At 42.0% G+C, this 17439-nt stretch overlaps 1 protein-coding gene across 4 annotated transcripts in view; it reads left to right on the forward strand.

The window, feature by feature from the left end:
- The window catches only part of Tnrc6b (trinucleotide repeat containing adaptor 6B), a 209956-nt gene that overhangs the window by 67975 nt on the left and 124542 nt on the right, over window positions 1-17439 (forward strand). For 3 of the 4 annotated variants that reach the window (XM_090328771.1, XM_090328772.1, XM_090328776.1), the window contains one exon: window positions 6832-6899. The exons of the other annotated variant lie outside the window; for it this stretch is intronic. In XM_090328771.1, coding sequence (XP_090184897.1) covers window positions 6832-6899 — 68 coding nt within the window. The remainder of the gene's footprint in view (window positions 1-6831; window positions 6900-17439) is intronic. 4 annotated transcript variants of the gene reach the window in all.

The raw sequence follows: 17439 nt of genomic DNA on the forward strand, positions 1-17439 counted from the left end.
GCTGCCGGTGCCTGGCTTTCATTGGGGTTTTGATTTACATCTTACATGCCTTCTAAATTGAAGATGCCAGCGGGGTGCTGGTGGCTCACATCTGTCATCATAACTCAGGAGGCTGAGATCTGATGATCACAGTTTGGCACCTGCCTGGGAAGAAAAGTCCCAGTGAAAAATCTTATCTCTAATTAACTACTCCAAAACTAGAAGTGGAGCTGTGGCTCGAAATGGGAGCAAAAGAGCTCAGGAACAGCACTCAACTTCTGAGTTCAAGCCGCATTGATAGAAACAGACAGATAAACAAATAGAAGTTGTCCAGGCCCTACTGTAGACTTACTGAAACAGAATCTTCAGAATTGGAACCTGTAATCCTAATTACTCCAGAGGCGGGGAGCTGAGGATTGCCATTTGAAGCCTGTGCCCACAGGGAAATCTGTGAGACTTTTATCTTCCATTAGACACAGAAACGGGAAGTGATATTATAGCTCAAAGTGGTTAGTGCTCTACCAAAAGAGCTCAGGGGAAAAGTGCCTAGGCCCAGAGTTCAAGCCCACCACTGACAAACAAACAAAAAGACTATGGAAGAGGATTGTGAGTTGTGGCTAGTCTGGGCTACATAGTGAAACCTTGCCACAAAAAAAAAAATTGTCCAGGGGCATAACTTAGTGGTAGAGTGCTTACCTAGCATGCACCAAGCCCTGGGTACTGATTCCTCAGTACCACATACTCAGAAAAGGCTAGAAGTGTGCTGTGGCTCAAGTAGCAGAGTGCCAGCCTTGAGCAAAAAGTGTACAAGGACAGTGCCCAGGCCCTGAGTTTGAGCCCCAGGAAGGGCAAAAAAAAATTATGAGTTAAGAAAACCATGGATGTAAAAAAGGTATCTGCATACCATGTTCTCATAGCAGCAGTGTGCACAGCAGTCAGAAACTAGCAAGCAATCCAAGTCCCCCTCAGTGGGGAATACACATGCTGGGGAATACGAATGAGTCTCAAAAAGGGAGGAAATCCTGCCAAACACTACAACATAGTGAGCCTTGAAGTGATGCTAAACGAAATAAGCCAATCACAAGAAGAGTAATACCAGATCACTTTTCTGGTACTTCATTTCATAGAAATAGGAAGCAGATGAGTAAATAGAGAGAGGGGGGAGCAAGTGCAGTCAATATATTCAGTGTACACTGTGTAAATTAACTGTGTAACTTGAGGTCAGGGATTGGAAAAGGATATGGGGAAACAATGGAAGGGATGACACCGACCAAGATGTGTGTGCTCATAATCTTATTTGTGGAATTTTAACCCCTTTTTTACAACTAACTACATAATGAAAAGAAAGAAAGGGGGAAAAGAAATAGCGAGCAGAATGGCTGTTGTCAGGGGCAACAGGAGGAGTGAGAAATGGGGATTTATTGTTTTGGGAATGCAGCGTTTCAGAAGAAAGAGGAAAATGTTCTGGAGTAGATGATAATAATGGTCACACAAGAGTGTGAATATACGTAATGCCACTTTACTTATCTCTAATGATAGTTAAGAAGGCTGAGTATAACTCAGCTGTAAAGCATCTTCTTATCTGGGTTCCACCATCAAGCTGGGTGTGAAGTAAGTGTATGAGAGTGAAGTTGAAAGAGTTCTTCTTCTTCTTTTCTTTTTTTTTTTTGGTGCTCATGGCGCTTGAGCTCCAGCTCAAGGCAAATGCACCACCCCTTGATCATAAGTAAAGCACCTTGGTTTTCTGGTGGTTAATTGGAGATAAGCGTCTCATTGATTTTTGTGCCTAGGTTGGCTTTGAACCTCGATCCTCAGACCTAATCCTCCTGAGTGGCTAGGATTACAGGCGTGTGCCACTGGTGCCCAGCAAAGTTGAAAGAATTCTAAAGATTGCTTTCAGGATGGGAGAGAAAAATGGAGAGTCAGAAAATCAGTAGACTAATTCCAGAGACGCAGCACCAAAAAAACAGGAATTCCACAGGCAAGAACAAATGAGAGGACCAGAAATTGTCAAATAAATAGGAGAAAATGTCCCACACCTGAGGAAATATTTTCTAGATTGATTGTAAGCACCTACCCACCATCAATTCAATAAGTGAAAAAAGAACTATAATATAGCACATAGTTTGTGTGTGTATTTATTTATTTATTTGTTTGTTTGTTTGTTTATTTGTTTGTTTATTGCCACTCCTGGGGCTTTAACTCAGAGCCTGAGCATTTGTCCTTGGGCTGTCTCAAGGCTAGAACTCTGCCACTTGAGCCACAGCACCACTTCTGGCTTTTTCTATGTATGTGGTACTGAGGAATTGAACCCTGGTTTTCATGCATTCTAGGCAAGCACTCTGCCGCTAGGCCAAACTCACAGTCCCTGGTTTGTATTTTTAGAAAACTAAGGATAATAGAAAATTCTAAAGGTTTGTAAAGAAGAAAGAGGCCACACCCAAAATTAGGCTTCAGAATGATACATAATACCTGGAAGCTAGAAGAGAGCAGAGCATCACCTAAAAATTGAAGAAAAACATTCACTAACTTCAGATTCTATATTCAACTATGTTCACTGTATGTGTGGATAAAATAAGAGTGTTTTCGTCATTCAAGGTCTCAAAACACTAAGTTCACATTCCTTTGACCAGAAAATCACTGGAATGTGTGTTCTACTTATGCCAGGGAATAAACCATTTTTTTAAAAAATCTAGCAAGCCTGTCTAATATAGGAGAGATAGGAGGAAGAGGAAATTCCAGATAGGAAGGGAAGAGACATACTTGGCTAGCTAGATGTCAAATTTTTAGTAGCCTGGAGCACAAAGAATCCAGATTTGAGTGAAATGACCCTGAGGAGTGTCCCCAGCACTGTGACTGATCTGTCACCTGAGGGGTTTGAGCTGGTAGTGATGAGATTTCTGGCTTTAGTGGGGAGTGTGAGAATGATTCAGTGAAAAGTATGTAGCAAGTGGTGGGGAAAGTCCTGGGGGAAGAGAAGGAAGGAGGGAAAGAGAGAAGGAAGAAAGGAAGGAGAGAGGGAAGAAAGAAAGAGATATTAGTAATTGCTAGTTTCAGGGAATAAAATATATAATGAAGAAAATTTAATTATACCATTCTAGAGTTCGGCTATTTATATTATTTACTTAGTAATGCACCGTTGGAGCTGACTTTTGATTTAGAGAAAAATGATGACTCATGTTGGGAGGTTTGGGGAAGGAAGAGAGGTGTGCATTGGGAAAGAGGTATTACCTTTTTTTTTTTTTTTTTAACCAGGCCTAGGGCCTGGGCACTATTCTTGGGCTTTCTCAAGGCTAGCACTCTACCATGAGCCACAGCTACATTTCCGCCCTTTTCTGTGTATGTGGTTCCAAGGAATCGAACCCAGGGAGGGCTTCTTAGGCAAGCACTCTACCACTAGGCCACAGAGTGGTTTCATAGCTTTTAGGAGGCACTGGCTTTGATTCCCCAGCACTGCAAAAATAAATTTGAAAATCATATAGATAGATTGTATATGTAAAAAATAAGTATTAGGAAACAGGTTAGTAATGAGAACACAGAAGTAATGGAGCATATTTATTCTTAATAATTTGGATTTGTAAAAGCTAGGTATAGTAGTGCATGTCTGTAATCCCCACACTGTAGAAGTTGAGGCAGGAGGATTGCAAGACTGGCTACATGCCTAGACAAAATCAGGGTATTTGGAAAATTGCAAGTACTGCTGCTCCCACAAAAAAGGAAAATAAGACAGACTCCAAAATATGAGTGAGTTGAGATAAATTTACTAGAAAGGGAGAGAGAATTCTTCATGTAGGAAGCTCCCACCTAAACTGGGACAGTGGAAATAATAAATTTAGGATACTTATCTGGCCTTGCTGATGAGTAGAAAGGGCAGAAATTGAGTAAGCAGGAAGGTTTGTAATGCCCAGGATGGGAAGAATACAAGAGGAAGGGCATTAGTCAAGAAAGACATCATTAGACCCTGACATCCTGTGGGATAGAGAGAGAAGGGCTCCACTTATTGGAGATTCAGAAAGGGATGTGGTTGGATAAAGTCCTTCCTGGGTGCTTAATTTGGAAGGTAGGGATTTGGAAAGTGTGCTAATGAATGGGGGGGGGGGGGGGGCTGTGTTCCATTGACTAGAAGCAGACAAAGGTTGCATTGCTTCTGCCCCAGGCTCACCTGCCGGGTGAAATAGGGGCACTTAGGGTTGTGTCTGTTGAGAGCAAGCCACGGAGAGAGTGGAGGGAGGTTGGGGTCAGCTGACTCTTTCTAGAAAAGATGACTTAAAACAGCCTTTGAAAGTTGAATAGAATGTCACCCCAAAGAAGAGGAGAAGGGGCTTTTCAGGCAGGGTCAGATGCTGAAGTAGGAGCTCAGGGCGGAAGTCACATGCATGTTTTCATGAAGGAACAAGGCTGTCGCTTTCTCAAGTTGTGCTTTGCAGTCCAGGGCAGTAGAGAAACAGGTGGAAAGGTGGAATATCCTAAGAGCGAGTCTGTGAGGAGCAAATGTAGGATGTTGGGAGGGAACACACTGTGTCTGCCAGCTGAGGAGAAGAATGGACTCTGGAAGAGAACCAGTGTTCCTATGGATGCTTGCAGTTCCTGTTACCACAATGTACAGAGGAACCTGTTGCTGGTAAGGCCCAGAGCCCAGACCTGCCCCTCTCCTAGCTGAAATGGAAAGTGATGGGCTGGCTTTCTGCCTGCCTGGGAAAGGTCTATGCAGAGTCTGAATTCCTCTAGGACTAGTGAATGCTCTGTCCAAGCCAAGCCCATTGTATTCTCACTGCACAGCAAACTATTCCTTCTGTTTGTCTTCCCCCTGGCATTAAGGTTTTTAGGGGCAGAGACTGGCTTAATTTAAGCCAACCCGATGCCCACTTGTTGAATTCATGAAGATGGACTATTGTTTTATAACTATGAATGTTGAATTCCTGAAGATGAAAGACCAAGTATGGTCAGAAAGTCAAATTATGTCCAAGTATCTAAAAGATATATAGAAAAGTCCTAGCTATTGGGGAGGCCGAGGCTGAAGAGTCGTGAGTTAAGCCCTGTGGGGAAGTTTGAACCACTGGCCCCCAGCCCTGATTTTAAGATTCAGGAGAGTTGTCATAGGCCTCATAAGCCCATTTGTAGTAGGTAGTTATGTTTCTTTTTCTTTTTGTTGGTTACAGGGCTTGAACTCTGGGCCTGGGTGCCATCTCTGAGCTTTTCAGCTCAAAGCCAGTGCTCTACCATGTTGAGCCACAGCAGCACTTCCACTTTTTCTGGTGGTTAATTGGAGATGAGAATCTCACGGACTTTTGTGCCTGGGCTGGCTTTGAACCATGATCCTCAGATCTCAGCCTCCTAAGTAGCTAGGATTACAGTAGCGAGCCACTGGCGCCCTGCTTCTATCATTTTCTTTAATTGAGCAATGAACATCTTTTGTTTTTAATTTGAAAACATACATAAACCATACATGTGTATATATATGTACATATGCATATATGCATATATAGTTAAAAACAATTATGAAGAACACTTATCATCTTACTGCATAAGCCAAGAAATAGAAGATTGTCGTGCCTCAGAATCCCCATTTCCCTCCCTGGAGGAATCCCCTCCCTCACCATACCTCCTTAAGACAATTGCTACTCTGAATTTTTCATTCATCTTTCTTTTTTTTTTTTTTTTGGTGGGTCATAGGATTTGAACTCGGCCTGAGTGCTAACCCTGAGCTCCTCAGCTCAAGGCTACCGCCTTACCCCTGGAGTCACAGTGCCACTTCTGGTTTTCTAGTGGTTCATTGGAGTGATAAAAGTCTCGCAGTCTTTAGTCTTTAGTGCCCGGGTTGGCTCTAAACCTTGATCCTCAGATCTCAGTTTCCTGAGTAGCTAGGATTACAGATATGAGCCACTGCGCCTGGCTTAGGAGAGTCTTATTTCTAATGAATTATTGAAAAGCCGGAAATGGAGTTGTGATTTAAGTGGTAGAGCACTAGCCTTGAGCTCAGGGACAGCACCAAGGCCCTGAGTTCAGGATCAACACAGTGGGATGGAGGGGTCGGGGGAGAGAGAGAAGAATTTCTGTATATTTGCAAATATTTTTTTTAAAATGTGTACCTAGAGCCAGGCAAGGTGGCTCATGCCTATAATCCTACCTATATAGGGGGCTGAGATCTAAGGATCAAGGTTCAAAGCCAGCCCAGGCACAAAAGGACCTGAGACTTTTATCTCCAATTAACTTCAAGAAAATGGGAAATAGAGCTTGGTTCAAGGGTAGGTGGTAGCCTTGATCTGAAGAGCCCAGGGACAGCACCCAGGCTGATTTCAAGCCCCATGACCCACAAAAAAAAAGAAAAGAAAAAAAAGAAAAAAGAAATTATACCTAGAAATGAATTTGCTGGTTCATATTCAAATATATTAGGTACGGCAAAATGTTCTTCAAAGTAAGTTGTACCAGTTTGCTCTCCCACTGGGAGTAAATGAGAGTTGCTATGGTTTGAAATATCTTTGTGATTTTAGTTCAAATTTTCTTCTGTGTCCTCTTCAGTGAACTTTCTACTCAGTTATTTTGCAGAGTTTTCTTGGGTTGACTTGTTCTCATTGGTTTATAGTCATTCTTTTACATTCTGGATGTTAATCCTTTGTTTCTGTTTGCAACATGGATCGCAAATCAACATGCTTCCTTCAGTTCTGCAAACAGGTTACCAAAGAGAAGGGTCTTAAACAAACAGGGAAGGATAGCCATTCACCCAGGCGTCCGTCCTAGGCACGGTAGTGACATGGCTCTGTGGTGGGTATGTCAGGCACAGAGCTGGCATCTGGAATCTTAGTTGCATTTTGGTTCCTGACTGCTGCTGACCTGTGGTGCTTGCCTTTGCAGGTGGAACAGGAGGATTTTGTAATGGAAGGGCATGGCAAGACTCCACCTCCTGGTGAAGAAAGCAAACAGTGAGTCACGGTTTATTTTAAAAGGGTCCTATTCCAGATCCTCATAAGCACTTGGATTCAGTGCGCTTGAGATCCTGTTTGCCGGGGATGTGTACGTTGTGGAACATGCCCGCTCCTCTGGCGATTGTTAGTGCACAGCTTCTATTTATAGGCCATCTAACTGGAGGGACAAGAAAGTTGGCTTTGTAGTTTTTTCACATTTGACTAAACCAAAATTTATGTTATGCTAAGCAAAGGCTGTAAAACTTAGGATGTTCCAAATCGAACTAATTCATTTTGGTTGTTTTCCAAAGAAAGTATAAAATTGTGCATCCTTTTCGTAGCAAGGACCTTATAAAGGGAACTAAATTTATAGATTTTTCTCCACATTCCAAGTGTGAATTTATTTGAATAGCACTTCCTGAAATTCTATTCCAGTGGTTATTTATACTTCTGATCATTGTTTAAATAACAAATCACTTCCTAACAGAACAGGAATTATAAATAATACAACTTAGCCAACATTCAGGGTATCTCCTCTGATTTTTAAAGGAGTGATTAGTTTTAAACTTGATTTTGAGATCTTCTGGGTAGCTTTTTTCATGGCAGTGGGTAGACTTTTTTTCCCCCTCTGTCATAGAATTTGAAAAATTGTGCTTCAGAGAAGACTGGTTTTCCATATGTCCTTTTAAAGGAAAAACACTGAAGACTGGCTTAAAGTACTGACATAGCTACTAGTTTTTATTTAGACAGTAGTCTCCTGAATTGAATGGGATCATAATTCATAGAATTTACTAAAAATCTGTAGAAGGAATGTCCTTTGCTCATCTTCTCCCACCCCCTCCACCTCAAAAAAGTTTAATTTTGGTCTGTCTTGAGGAAATGATGCCCCTGGAACACTTAGGAGTGAATTTTGTGGGAAAGATTGTGCTGGCCAGATTCATTAAAAGAGAGTAGCTTGTCTTGAGTTTGCAGTGAATGAAAACCAGGTTATTTTCACAGCCAGTTTAATTTGCTAACCTAGCAGTTTTAAAAATAGCTCACAGTATGAATTCTAACTTTGCCGTCTTCTGTCTAATCGTTTGCGTTTTAGATGAACTGATGGAATCAATTCATCTTTAGCAAATTAGAATGCCAGACATCTGTCTGCTTCTAGTGAGACTGAAATAACAGGAGAAATACTTGAGCTTTTCTCTGTGGCCCTAGCACCTATCTGCCCCTTGCACCACTCCAAGGTCTTGTAACTTAAATATCATAGCTTCATTTGTCAAGGGCTTTCTGTACACAGATACTTTTGTCAGATAGCTTCATACTCTGTCATTCCTGCTCCTTACAATATATCGTCTCAATTTTACTCAGATCAGAGTGGGAAACTTTCCCATGCTTGAACCAGGTCAGGATTTGAACCCAGATACTGCTGACTTTAAGGTGTTTCATAGTGTCACTCTGTCAAATCCTTTCTCTCCCCCTACAGCCTTCCTAAAAAGTGCTGTAGTTAGCAAAGCTGCAGCTGTCAGGGTCACAGCCTCATAAGTAAGAGGGAGTTGGGGGAAACAATGAAATAACATTCAGCCCATCCTGAAGACACAGATGAAAGCTCCATCCTCTAGAGAGTGTCCATTTCCCACACAACCTGCTCATTGTCTTTAAAGCCCTGCTCCAGTAACCCCTGTTCTGAATCAGCTTCTACAAGTGCTCAGGAAACATTGCAGGGTGAGGTTCTACCCGAGTTCTGTGTTGTGCATCCGGTGTGTCCTGCAGAGAGTTTCCAGAAGCCCTGTGGGACCTGAACATCTGTGTAGTGTCTTTATTGGGCTCTTAGAAACCTCCTACGACCTGCTCTTGTCATTTATGAATTCATTTTGGTTTGGAGAATTGTGTTTTGTTCTCTTGGTGCAAAAGATAGAACCCAGGGGCCTGGGTTGCTAAGCAAACATTCTCTCACTAACCTCTATCCCCAGCCCCTGCTTTTTCGGGGAGGAGAATGAGATTTGCTGTCTCATACTGAAGTGATAAAGCAGAACTGCATCTTCTCACTGTGTACTCCTGCTCTGGACCTGCAAGAATGGAAAGCAAAAGATCTGTGTTCTTTTGTTTGAGGAAATAGAATTTTAATTTTGTATATGTGTGCGTGTGTGGGTGCTGGTCCTGGGGCTTGAACTCTGGGCCTAAGCACTTTCCCTGAGTTCTTCTGCTCAAGGCTAGCACTATTCCACTTTGAGCCACAGCTCCAATTCTGGTTTTCTAATGGTTAATCAGAGATAAGAATCTCATAAACTTTCTGCCTGGCCATGCATTGAACCATGATCCTCAAATCTCAGCCTCCTGTGTAGCTAGGATTACAAGCATACACCACTAGCATCAACTTTTTGGTCTTCTTAGCTTTTTTTTCCCCCAGAGCTGAGGACCAAACTCAGGGCCTTGCACTTTCCAGGCATGTGCTCTTCCACTGAGCTATATCCCCAACGCTTGTACTGAGACTTTTAACTTAGGACCTTCAGCTCTGCCTTGGCTTTTTCACTCAGGACTACCACTCTGCCACTTAAGAGATGTCTCTGCTTTTTGCTTTTTTTTTTTTTTTTTAGATTTGGTCATAAGAACCTCAGATTTGTCCGAGTGGACTTCTGCACATAGTAATGTGCAGAACTGCAGTCCTCAGATCCCAACCGCCAAGTAGCCAGGATGACAGATGTGAGCCATCAGTGCTCAACAAACTTTATTTTTTATTTTCCACTTACTAATCTTTATATACTTCGAATTCTGGATTGATTGAATCCTGGACAGGAGATCTATGTCGAACGCTATACAACAGGATGTAGAAGTAGCACATTCCTGAATGACATGTGAGATTACCATTTTTTTTTTAGTTACAGGATAGTACATGCTTATCATAAGGTATTCAAACAGTAAATGTTGGCACAGAGAGAAGTGTGACTCTTGTCTTGTCTTTCTTCTCTTCTAATCTTCTTAAATATATCTGTATATTTCAAGACTTGAATAGATTGGATTAAGTTGGTTTTGTTTTTTGAGACAAGGTCTCTAGGGCCCAGGTTGGTTTGTGACACATTTGTTAGCTCAAGTTGGCCTTGTACTTAAGATCTTCCTGCCTTTACTGTTATACAGGAATTCAATCACAAGATACAGAGAAGCCACATTTTGAGAGGTTGAATTGGGAATTTTTATTAGAAAGCCGGCATGTGATGTATAATCTTGATTATTTAATATACTGTTAGGAAACTGAGCCATGGGGGTAGCAGAGTAAAGAAAGAACAGAAAAACAATCTCAGCAAACCCGATCAACTCTAATGGAGAGCTAAAGAGGGACAGTGTGGTGACCTGAGAAGGAGACATGAGATAATGAGGCTTGACACAAAATGGTGGCTGAGCTGGTCAGGTGGGGGGGCACCAAATAGGGTAATGGACAGGGAGTAGGGTCACAGGGAACTAGAGGGTCTCAAGTTCTTGGTGTAGGTCTAGCAGGTCCAGTAACCTGTTGTCCAAGTCCCCACCCTTCCCTTTAGGAATTCAGGTGCACCCATCACCTGGGGGTGGGACTTCACCTTCATCTACCAAGAAGACAAGATGGTGCCACTTAGACCCAATTATTTATCATCCGCCACATTGTTATGGTGTCAGTTAGACTCAGTATCCTTATTTCACTACCTCCCATGTGCTGGGATTACAGATATGTACCACCAAACCTGGTTGAAAACTATTAAGTAGAACTTTTCCCCCAATATAATTCTGAGATTTATTTTTTGTAATTTGACATCTTTCATAGTCTCATTTCATTCTTTCAGAAGATTCTAGTTTACTACTTTCCCAAGTTGATTTCCAAAATGGCTGGCATTTGTTGGCTATTTTAATTGAAATTCTAGACTAGATGCCTGACTCCAGGCATTCCACCATGTCAGGCCAGGCCCTTTACTCCAAAGCAAGTAAATGGTAGTAAGCGTGAAGCTGTGCTAGGAAGAGGGAAGGCCAACACTTCAGCCCATCTGTGAGATACTGACATCTATTTAAGTTGGAGTAGAGAAAGGATTGGGGTTGGGGACTGGAGATATGCAGAACTAAGCAGTCTTGTTCATGGAGAATCTGGTTGATCATTAAGTTCTGATGTTACAAGGTGGCCTGAAGAGGGCCCTATTCCAGTTCCAGTGAGATGGTTGCCCTTGTTGATCATGGGGTGACCTTTGTAGGTCTCTGCTGTTCCTGGATTCCAAGGGACTGACCCCAGGTTGAAGATAATGTCTGGAGACTTTCAGGTGTCTTTTGGGGGTGCTGGACAGCATAAAAGCTAACAATAAAATATCTTCAATAGGGCCTGGGAATGTTCTATTAATAGGCAGAAGATGATTACTGGGCATGTAAAAAGCTCTCCTGAATAAAAAGACTTTTTTTCTTTAATATATTTTATTGTAATTAATAGAAGGATTACATTAAATTCTCTAGATAGAAGGTGCATTACTTCACAAACATTGCTACCCCTTCTCACATTTTTGTCCCCATTTCCTTCCCCCACCCACTCCCAAAACTTTTTAAAAAAGAAATATTGAGAAATTTCTGTGCTAACTTGTTAATATTTGGATCAGTTGTACTGAATGCTGGTATATGGGAACAAGATTTAATAGTGTGTATGCTTGTATGCTTTTAAATACTATATATTGTTCCCATATTATTGCTTTTTAATAGTTTGTTTATTATTAGTGTATCTAATGTAATCATTTTCTGAAGATATTCACTTTAAGAGAGTTACTGTGGCAAATCATTCAAGCTAAGTTTATTGCCATATAATTACTGCATTAGAATTACACAGTTCTAATTACATGACATGTTTAATGCAGGAGCAAATACAAAAACAGTGACAGCTTTTCAAAAAGCAGAAACTTAAGTATAAGCTAGGCACTGGTGACTCACGCCTGTAATCCTAGCTACTTAGAAGGCTGAGATCTGAGGCTCCTGGTGCAAAGCCAGCCTGGGCAGAAAAAGTCCAAGAGATTCTTATCCTCAGCTAACTACTGAACAAAAGCCCGAAGTGGAGGAATGGTCCAAATGGTAGAACCAGGTCCTTGAACATGAGGGTCAAGCCCCAGGGTCGGCACATACACAAAAAGAAACTTGCTCATAGAATGTATTTTGCCATGCTTCTGAAAAGCTCCTTTCATATCAAATGTTTCTTTCCAGAAGGTTATTGGCTTAGATTCTGTTTTCTTTCTTTACTGTACTTTTGATGACTGAAACATTTGTGAGAAGATAATTTGTTGTAAGCTGCTTTGAAGCTAAGTATTGGTTTTGAGTAGCAGTGAACGTGTTTTTCCCCTCTTCTGTCTTTTTCTCACCCCCTTCTATTGAACTGAGATTGCACTCAGGGTATTACATGTTCGGAGCAGGCATATTCTACTGCTCTAGCCATCCCCCCAGCCATTTTGGCTTTGTTTATGTTTTCATGATTGGGTCTTGAATTTTTACCTGGGCCCACCTTGGACTAAGAGTTACTTATTTCTTCTGTTTAGCTGGAAAGGCAGGCATGTGCTACTGCACCCAGTTTACTGATTGAGATGAGGTCTTTTGAACTTCTTGCTTAGGCTGGCCTTGAGCTGTGATCCTTGTGATTTCTACTTCTTGAGTAGCTGAAATTGTAGGCATGAACTATTATGCCTAGCCTAGGAAACTTTTGTTGATTGAATTTTATTGTTTTGGCTTATTTCATAAGACGATTATGAAAAACGAATGTCTGAGAGCAGAATTTGTTGAATTTATGTTTACACATCCGTGTTCATCATAGCACATTGACGAGAGGAAGAAACCTTGTTACCACTCCACAGATGAATTGCTAAACAAAATGTGACCAATACATACAGTGGGATGTCACCCAGAAATCCTGTCACATGCTACAACATGGCTGAACTTGGAGGATATCATGTTAAACAAAGAAGCTAGTCACAAAAGAATAATGTATAATTCTAATAGGAAATATCCAAAGTAGTTAATATCATAGAACCAAAACAGAAAGCTGGTTTCTCTGGCCTTCTAGGTATTAATAAACATTCTTTTATCTCTGCTCTGGTTCTACCACAGTATCTGCTTTATATAGTAGATGCTCAGGTAACTGCTTTTCATTTTCTGAGTGAATGAGTCCAGAATAGGGAGTCTCAATTTTTGTTTTTGTATTTTGCTTTTTGGTGTTGCTAGAGATTAACCCAGGACCTCAGCCATGCTAGACAAGTTATCTACCACAGAGTGGCCATTTTTAACAGGGACCAACTGACGTCAAAATGCGCAGTGTGTGTCCTTGGTTCCTTTCCTCTAGACTTCTACCTCCACCTTCCAGGATGTCCTCTCTCACCACAGCTCTCTCACCATGGCTGCTTCCCAGCTTGTCACTGCTGTTCTTGATTATAGAGTATTCTTGGGGCTGGGAGTTTGGCCTAGTGGTAGAGTGCTTGCCTAGCATGCATGAAAACCCAGGTTCAATTCCTCAGTACCACATACATAGAAAAAAAAGGCAGAAGTGGTACTGTGGCTCAAGTGGCAGAGTGCTAGCCTTGTGAAAGCCCAAGGATAGTGCTCAGGCCCTGAGAACAAGCCCCAGGACTGGCAAAAAAAAAAAAAAAAAAAAAGATAGATATGAGTATTCTCCACCACAGCCAGAAGGAGCACTGAAAACAAATCTTCACCGCATTTCTTCCTGATAGCTTATAAGACCTGTATGGGTCCTGACCATCCTTGTTCTTTGAGATTTTGAGAACTCTGTCCCATGTGACAGGAAACATTAAGAGGTACCCACTTCCTATATAAAATATGTAATGCTATTTATTCTATGATCGCATTTAAAATTTTTGTAATTGTGCTTCTGAAATTCCTTGGTTACAAGCAGCTCCTTAATTCATAGTCATCTACCAGTTTTCTTTTCTTTTCTTTTCTTTTCTTTTCTTTTCTTTTCTTTTCTTTTCTTTTCTTTTCTTGTGGGTCATGGGGCTTGAACTGGGCCTAGGTGCTGTCCCTGAGCTCTTCAGCTCAAGGCTACGACCCTAACCCTGAGCCTGGGCATTATTCCTGAGCTCCTCAGCTCAAGGCTACCACCCTACCCTTGAGCCAAGCCCCACTTCTTGTTTTCTAAAGGTTAATTGGCGATATGAATCTCAGGTCCTTTTGTGCCTGGACTGGCTTTGAACTGTGAACCCCAGATCTCAGCCTCCTGAGTAGCTAGGATTATAGGCATGAGCCACCGTGCATGACAACTTTTTGCTTTTTAAAAAATCTGTCATTGTGCTTAAACTCAGGGACTGAATGCTGTCTCGAAAGTCTATTTTTTTTTTAATGTTGATCATGGGGCGTGAACTCTGTGTCTGGGTATTGTCACTGAGCTCTTCAGCTCAAGTCTATTGCTCTACCACTTGAGCCACAGCACCATTTCCAGTTTTTTTGGTGGTTAATCCGAGATAATAGTCCATGGATTTAAGTGCCTGGGCTGGCTTTGAACCATGCTCCTCGGATCTCAGCCTCCTGAGTAGCTAGGATTACAGACGTGAGCCACCAAGCCCAGCTTTGGCTAAGACTCTCTAAAAATAAAAAAATGCAGATATGTATGGCTGTAATTTCCTTTTTGTTGTTGTTTTCTGGTTTGTATTTTGGACTTGATTTTTTTTAGGTGCCGAACAAGACAAATCTTGTTAAGTACCTACCGTTCCTAAAATGCTTATATGGCCTGTAGGATTCCAGATTTAGTTCCTACTCCCTGATCTTAAGGGCCATTTCTGTCCACTCTTTCTTGCTACACGTTCTCCCACTTGATCTCTCCTCTTCTCCCTGCCTAGTCAAATTCTTGATTTTTTTTCTCCCCACTTGTGGAGCTTGGACTCTGGGCCAAGGCACCACTGCCCTTGAGCTCTTCAGCTCAAGGCTACCACACTACCCCTTGAGCCACTTCACATTTTCTAGTGGTTAATTGGAGATAAGAGTCTCAGGGTCTTTAGTGCCCAGGCTGGCTTTGAACCATGATCCTCAGATCTCAGCCTCCTGAGTAGCTAGGATTACAGGCATGAGCCACCACATCCAGCAAGCAGTGGCTTTTTTAACCCAGCTGAAAGGTTTCTCCTGGGCACAGCTTTCACTCAGGGATCCTCTGTTGGCGCCCCCCCCCCCCCCCCCGCCAGGATGTTGGCTCTGCCTGGATTTCTGATTACTGCTATCTCCAGAACTCAGCTCATAATCTGACACAGAAAGCATTTATTTCTTATTTGCTGAACAAATGAAGAGTTCTGTTAACAGGTAATTTAGTTATCCTTCACTATTGTAATGTAACTATTAGTCTCAACTCTTCTGTGTCAAATGGGTTATCATTTTAAAACAACAGGATTCCAGATCCTGGTAACTTAACAAAGGATTTTATATTGGTCTTCAAAGTAAAAATTTGTCTTAAGTTTTAGTTTATAATACTTCCTCTCCTGCCACCCCCCCAGTCCAGGTCTGAGCTTCTTTTGCTCAAGGTAAGCACTCTACCATTTAAACCACAGTGACACTTCTGACTTTTTTGCTGAGGCAGGCTTTGACCCATGATCCTCAGATCTCAGCCTTCTGAGTAGGTAGGATTTATAGGCATGAGCCACCAGTACCTGGTAAAGTAATGGCTTTAATTATAGAGGTATTGTACAAATATGGTACCTGAAGGATGCAGAAAATATTGGATATATAATTTGAAAGCAGATTTTCCTTCCTTCCTTCCTTCCTTCCTTCCTTCCTTCCTTCCTTCCTTTCTTCCTTCCTTTCCTCCCTCCCTCCTCTCACCCTCTTCCCTCCTTCCTTCTTCTCTCTCTCTCTCTCCCCCTCTCTCTCTCTCTCTCTCTCTCTCTCTCTCTCTCTCTCTCTCTCTCTCTCTCTCTCTCTCTCCCTTTCTCTTTATTACTTTCTCTCTTCCCCTTCCTCCCTTCCCCTCTCTTTTCTTTCTTTCTTTCTTTCTTTCTTTCTCCCTCCCCCCCTTCTTTCTTTTTTTCTTTCCTTTCTCTAACCAGGACTAGCTACATAGCCCAGACTGGCCTCAAAATTGTGATCATCCTGTCTTAGCTGGAATTATAGGCATGTGCCATTACCCAGCCTCAGTATTTCTTTTAAAAATGTATTTGTTCTGTTTCTTGTCATACAGCTTGCTTTCTAACATACACAAGGAAACATGTTTAAACGTTTATATTCCATCTTGGAGAATGGAGACTTGGCAATATTCATATTCATAGAGATTATGCCTATCACGAATTAAAGCAAGGTGGCTATACAGTCAGCCTTGTTCATGCTACATGTTGAGCATGTTCCATGTAAGTAGGCTTTCATAATTCATCTGGAAGGCATTGGAAGGATAAAATTAGAATAAAGGTTCAGAATTCCATCCTAGGAGTTTCCTGCTTTTGCTTTCATCTCAATTGTCAGTCTAGGCTTGGCTAGTTCCCGTGGTGCTGTTCAGATAGCAGGAGCATTTTATACTGCACATGTCCAGGCTTCCAGATTGGGCACTGGCCTCTGCCTGCCTTGGAACAGCTCCTTTCCTGTTCTTCTGGGAGTGGAAATGGCAAAGAAAGCCAGTGTAATGGCCCAGAAGGCAGGAAGGCAAACACACTGAATTTAGACCACGTGTACGGTTCCTTTGCTTCCAGAGTCCATCAGCTCTCTGCTGGCTGGCCCATCAGCCTAATTCATTTGGGAAAGACACCCTGGGGGAATTCATTTTTTTCTGGTTTCGAGAGACCGTTGGAATCTGGTAGTCACCGGCTATTCTTGCCTACCTTCTACCTTTGTAGTTCCTTTAGTCTATCCTTGTGCAATCCTGAAATCAGACAGAAGAGATGGGAGTCTCTGTACACTATGAGACTTTCACTGCCATGAATACCTTACGGTTGCATGCTCCTTTCTTCCGGGCTAACCTAGCTCTTTTCATTAGAGGTCTTTATTAATTATTGATTTATTCAACTACTGTTTAGAGTTTAGTGTGGGCCTCACAAAACAGAGTGAAGGAAGATGAGTTATTTTCCTTTAGGGCCAGGGGTTTAGCCTAGTGGTAGAGTCCTTCCCTAGCATGCAGGAAGATGGAACTGCATACATAGAAAAAGTAGGAAGTGGTTCTGTGGTTCAGGTGCTAGAGCTGTAGCCTTGAGAAAATACAAGGACAGTGCTCAGGCTCTGAGTTCAAGCCCCAGGACTGGCCAAAAAAAAAAAGTTATTTTCCTTTAGACAGTTACAGTTTACAGGGATTGATGTTAAGTGTATTCTTTAACAAACACTAAATTGTAGTATTGACAATTGTTCTGAAGTAAAGGATATAACAGAAATGCCAGGTGCTAGCTCATACCTGTAATCCTAGCTACTCAGGATGGTGAGATATGAGGATTGAGGTTCAAAGCTAGCCTGGAAGGCAAAAAAACGGAAGCAGAGCTGTGACTCAGTTGGTAGAGTGCTAGCCTTGAGCAGAAAAGCTCAGGAGCAGCACCCAGCTCCTGAGTTCAAACCAAGGACTGCACACACACACACACACACACACACACACACACACACACACACACACATGTATGTGTAT

The sequence above is a fragment of the Megascapheus bottae genome, chromosome 2 (genome assembly GCF_031878675.1).
Source record: "Megascapheus bottae isolate mThoBot1 chromosome 2, mThoBot2.hap1, whole genome shotgun sequence".
Lineage (NCBI taxonomy): Eukaryota > Metazoa > Chordata > Mammalia > Rodentia > Geomyidae > Megascapheus > Megascapheus bottae.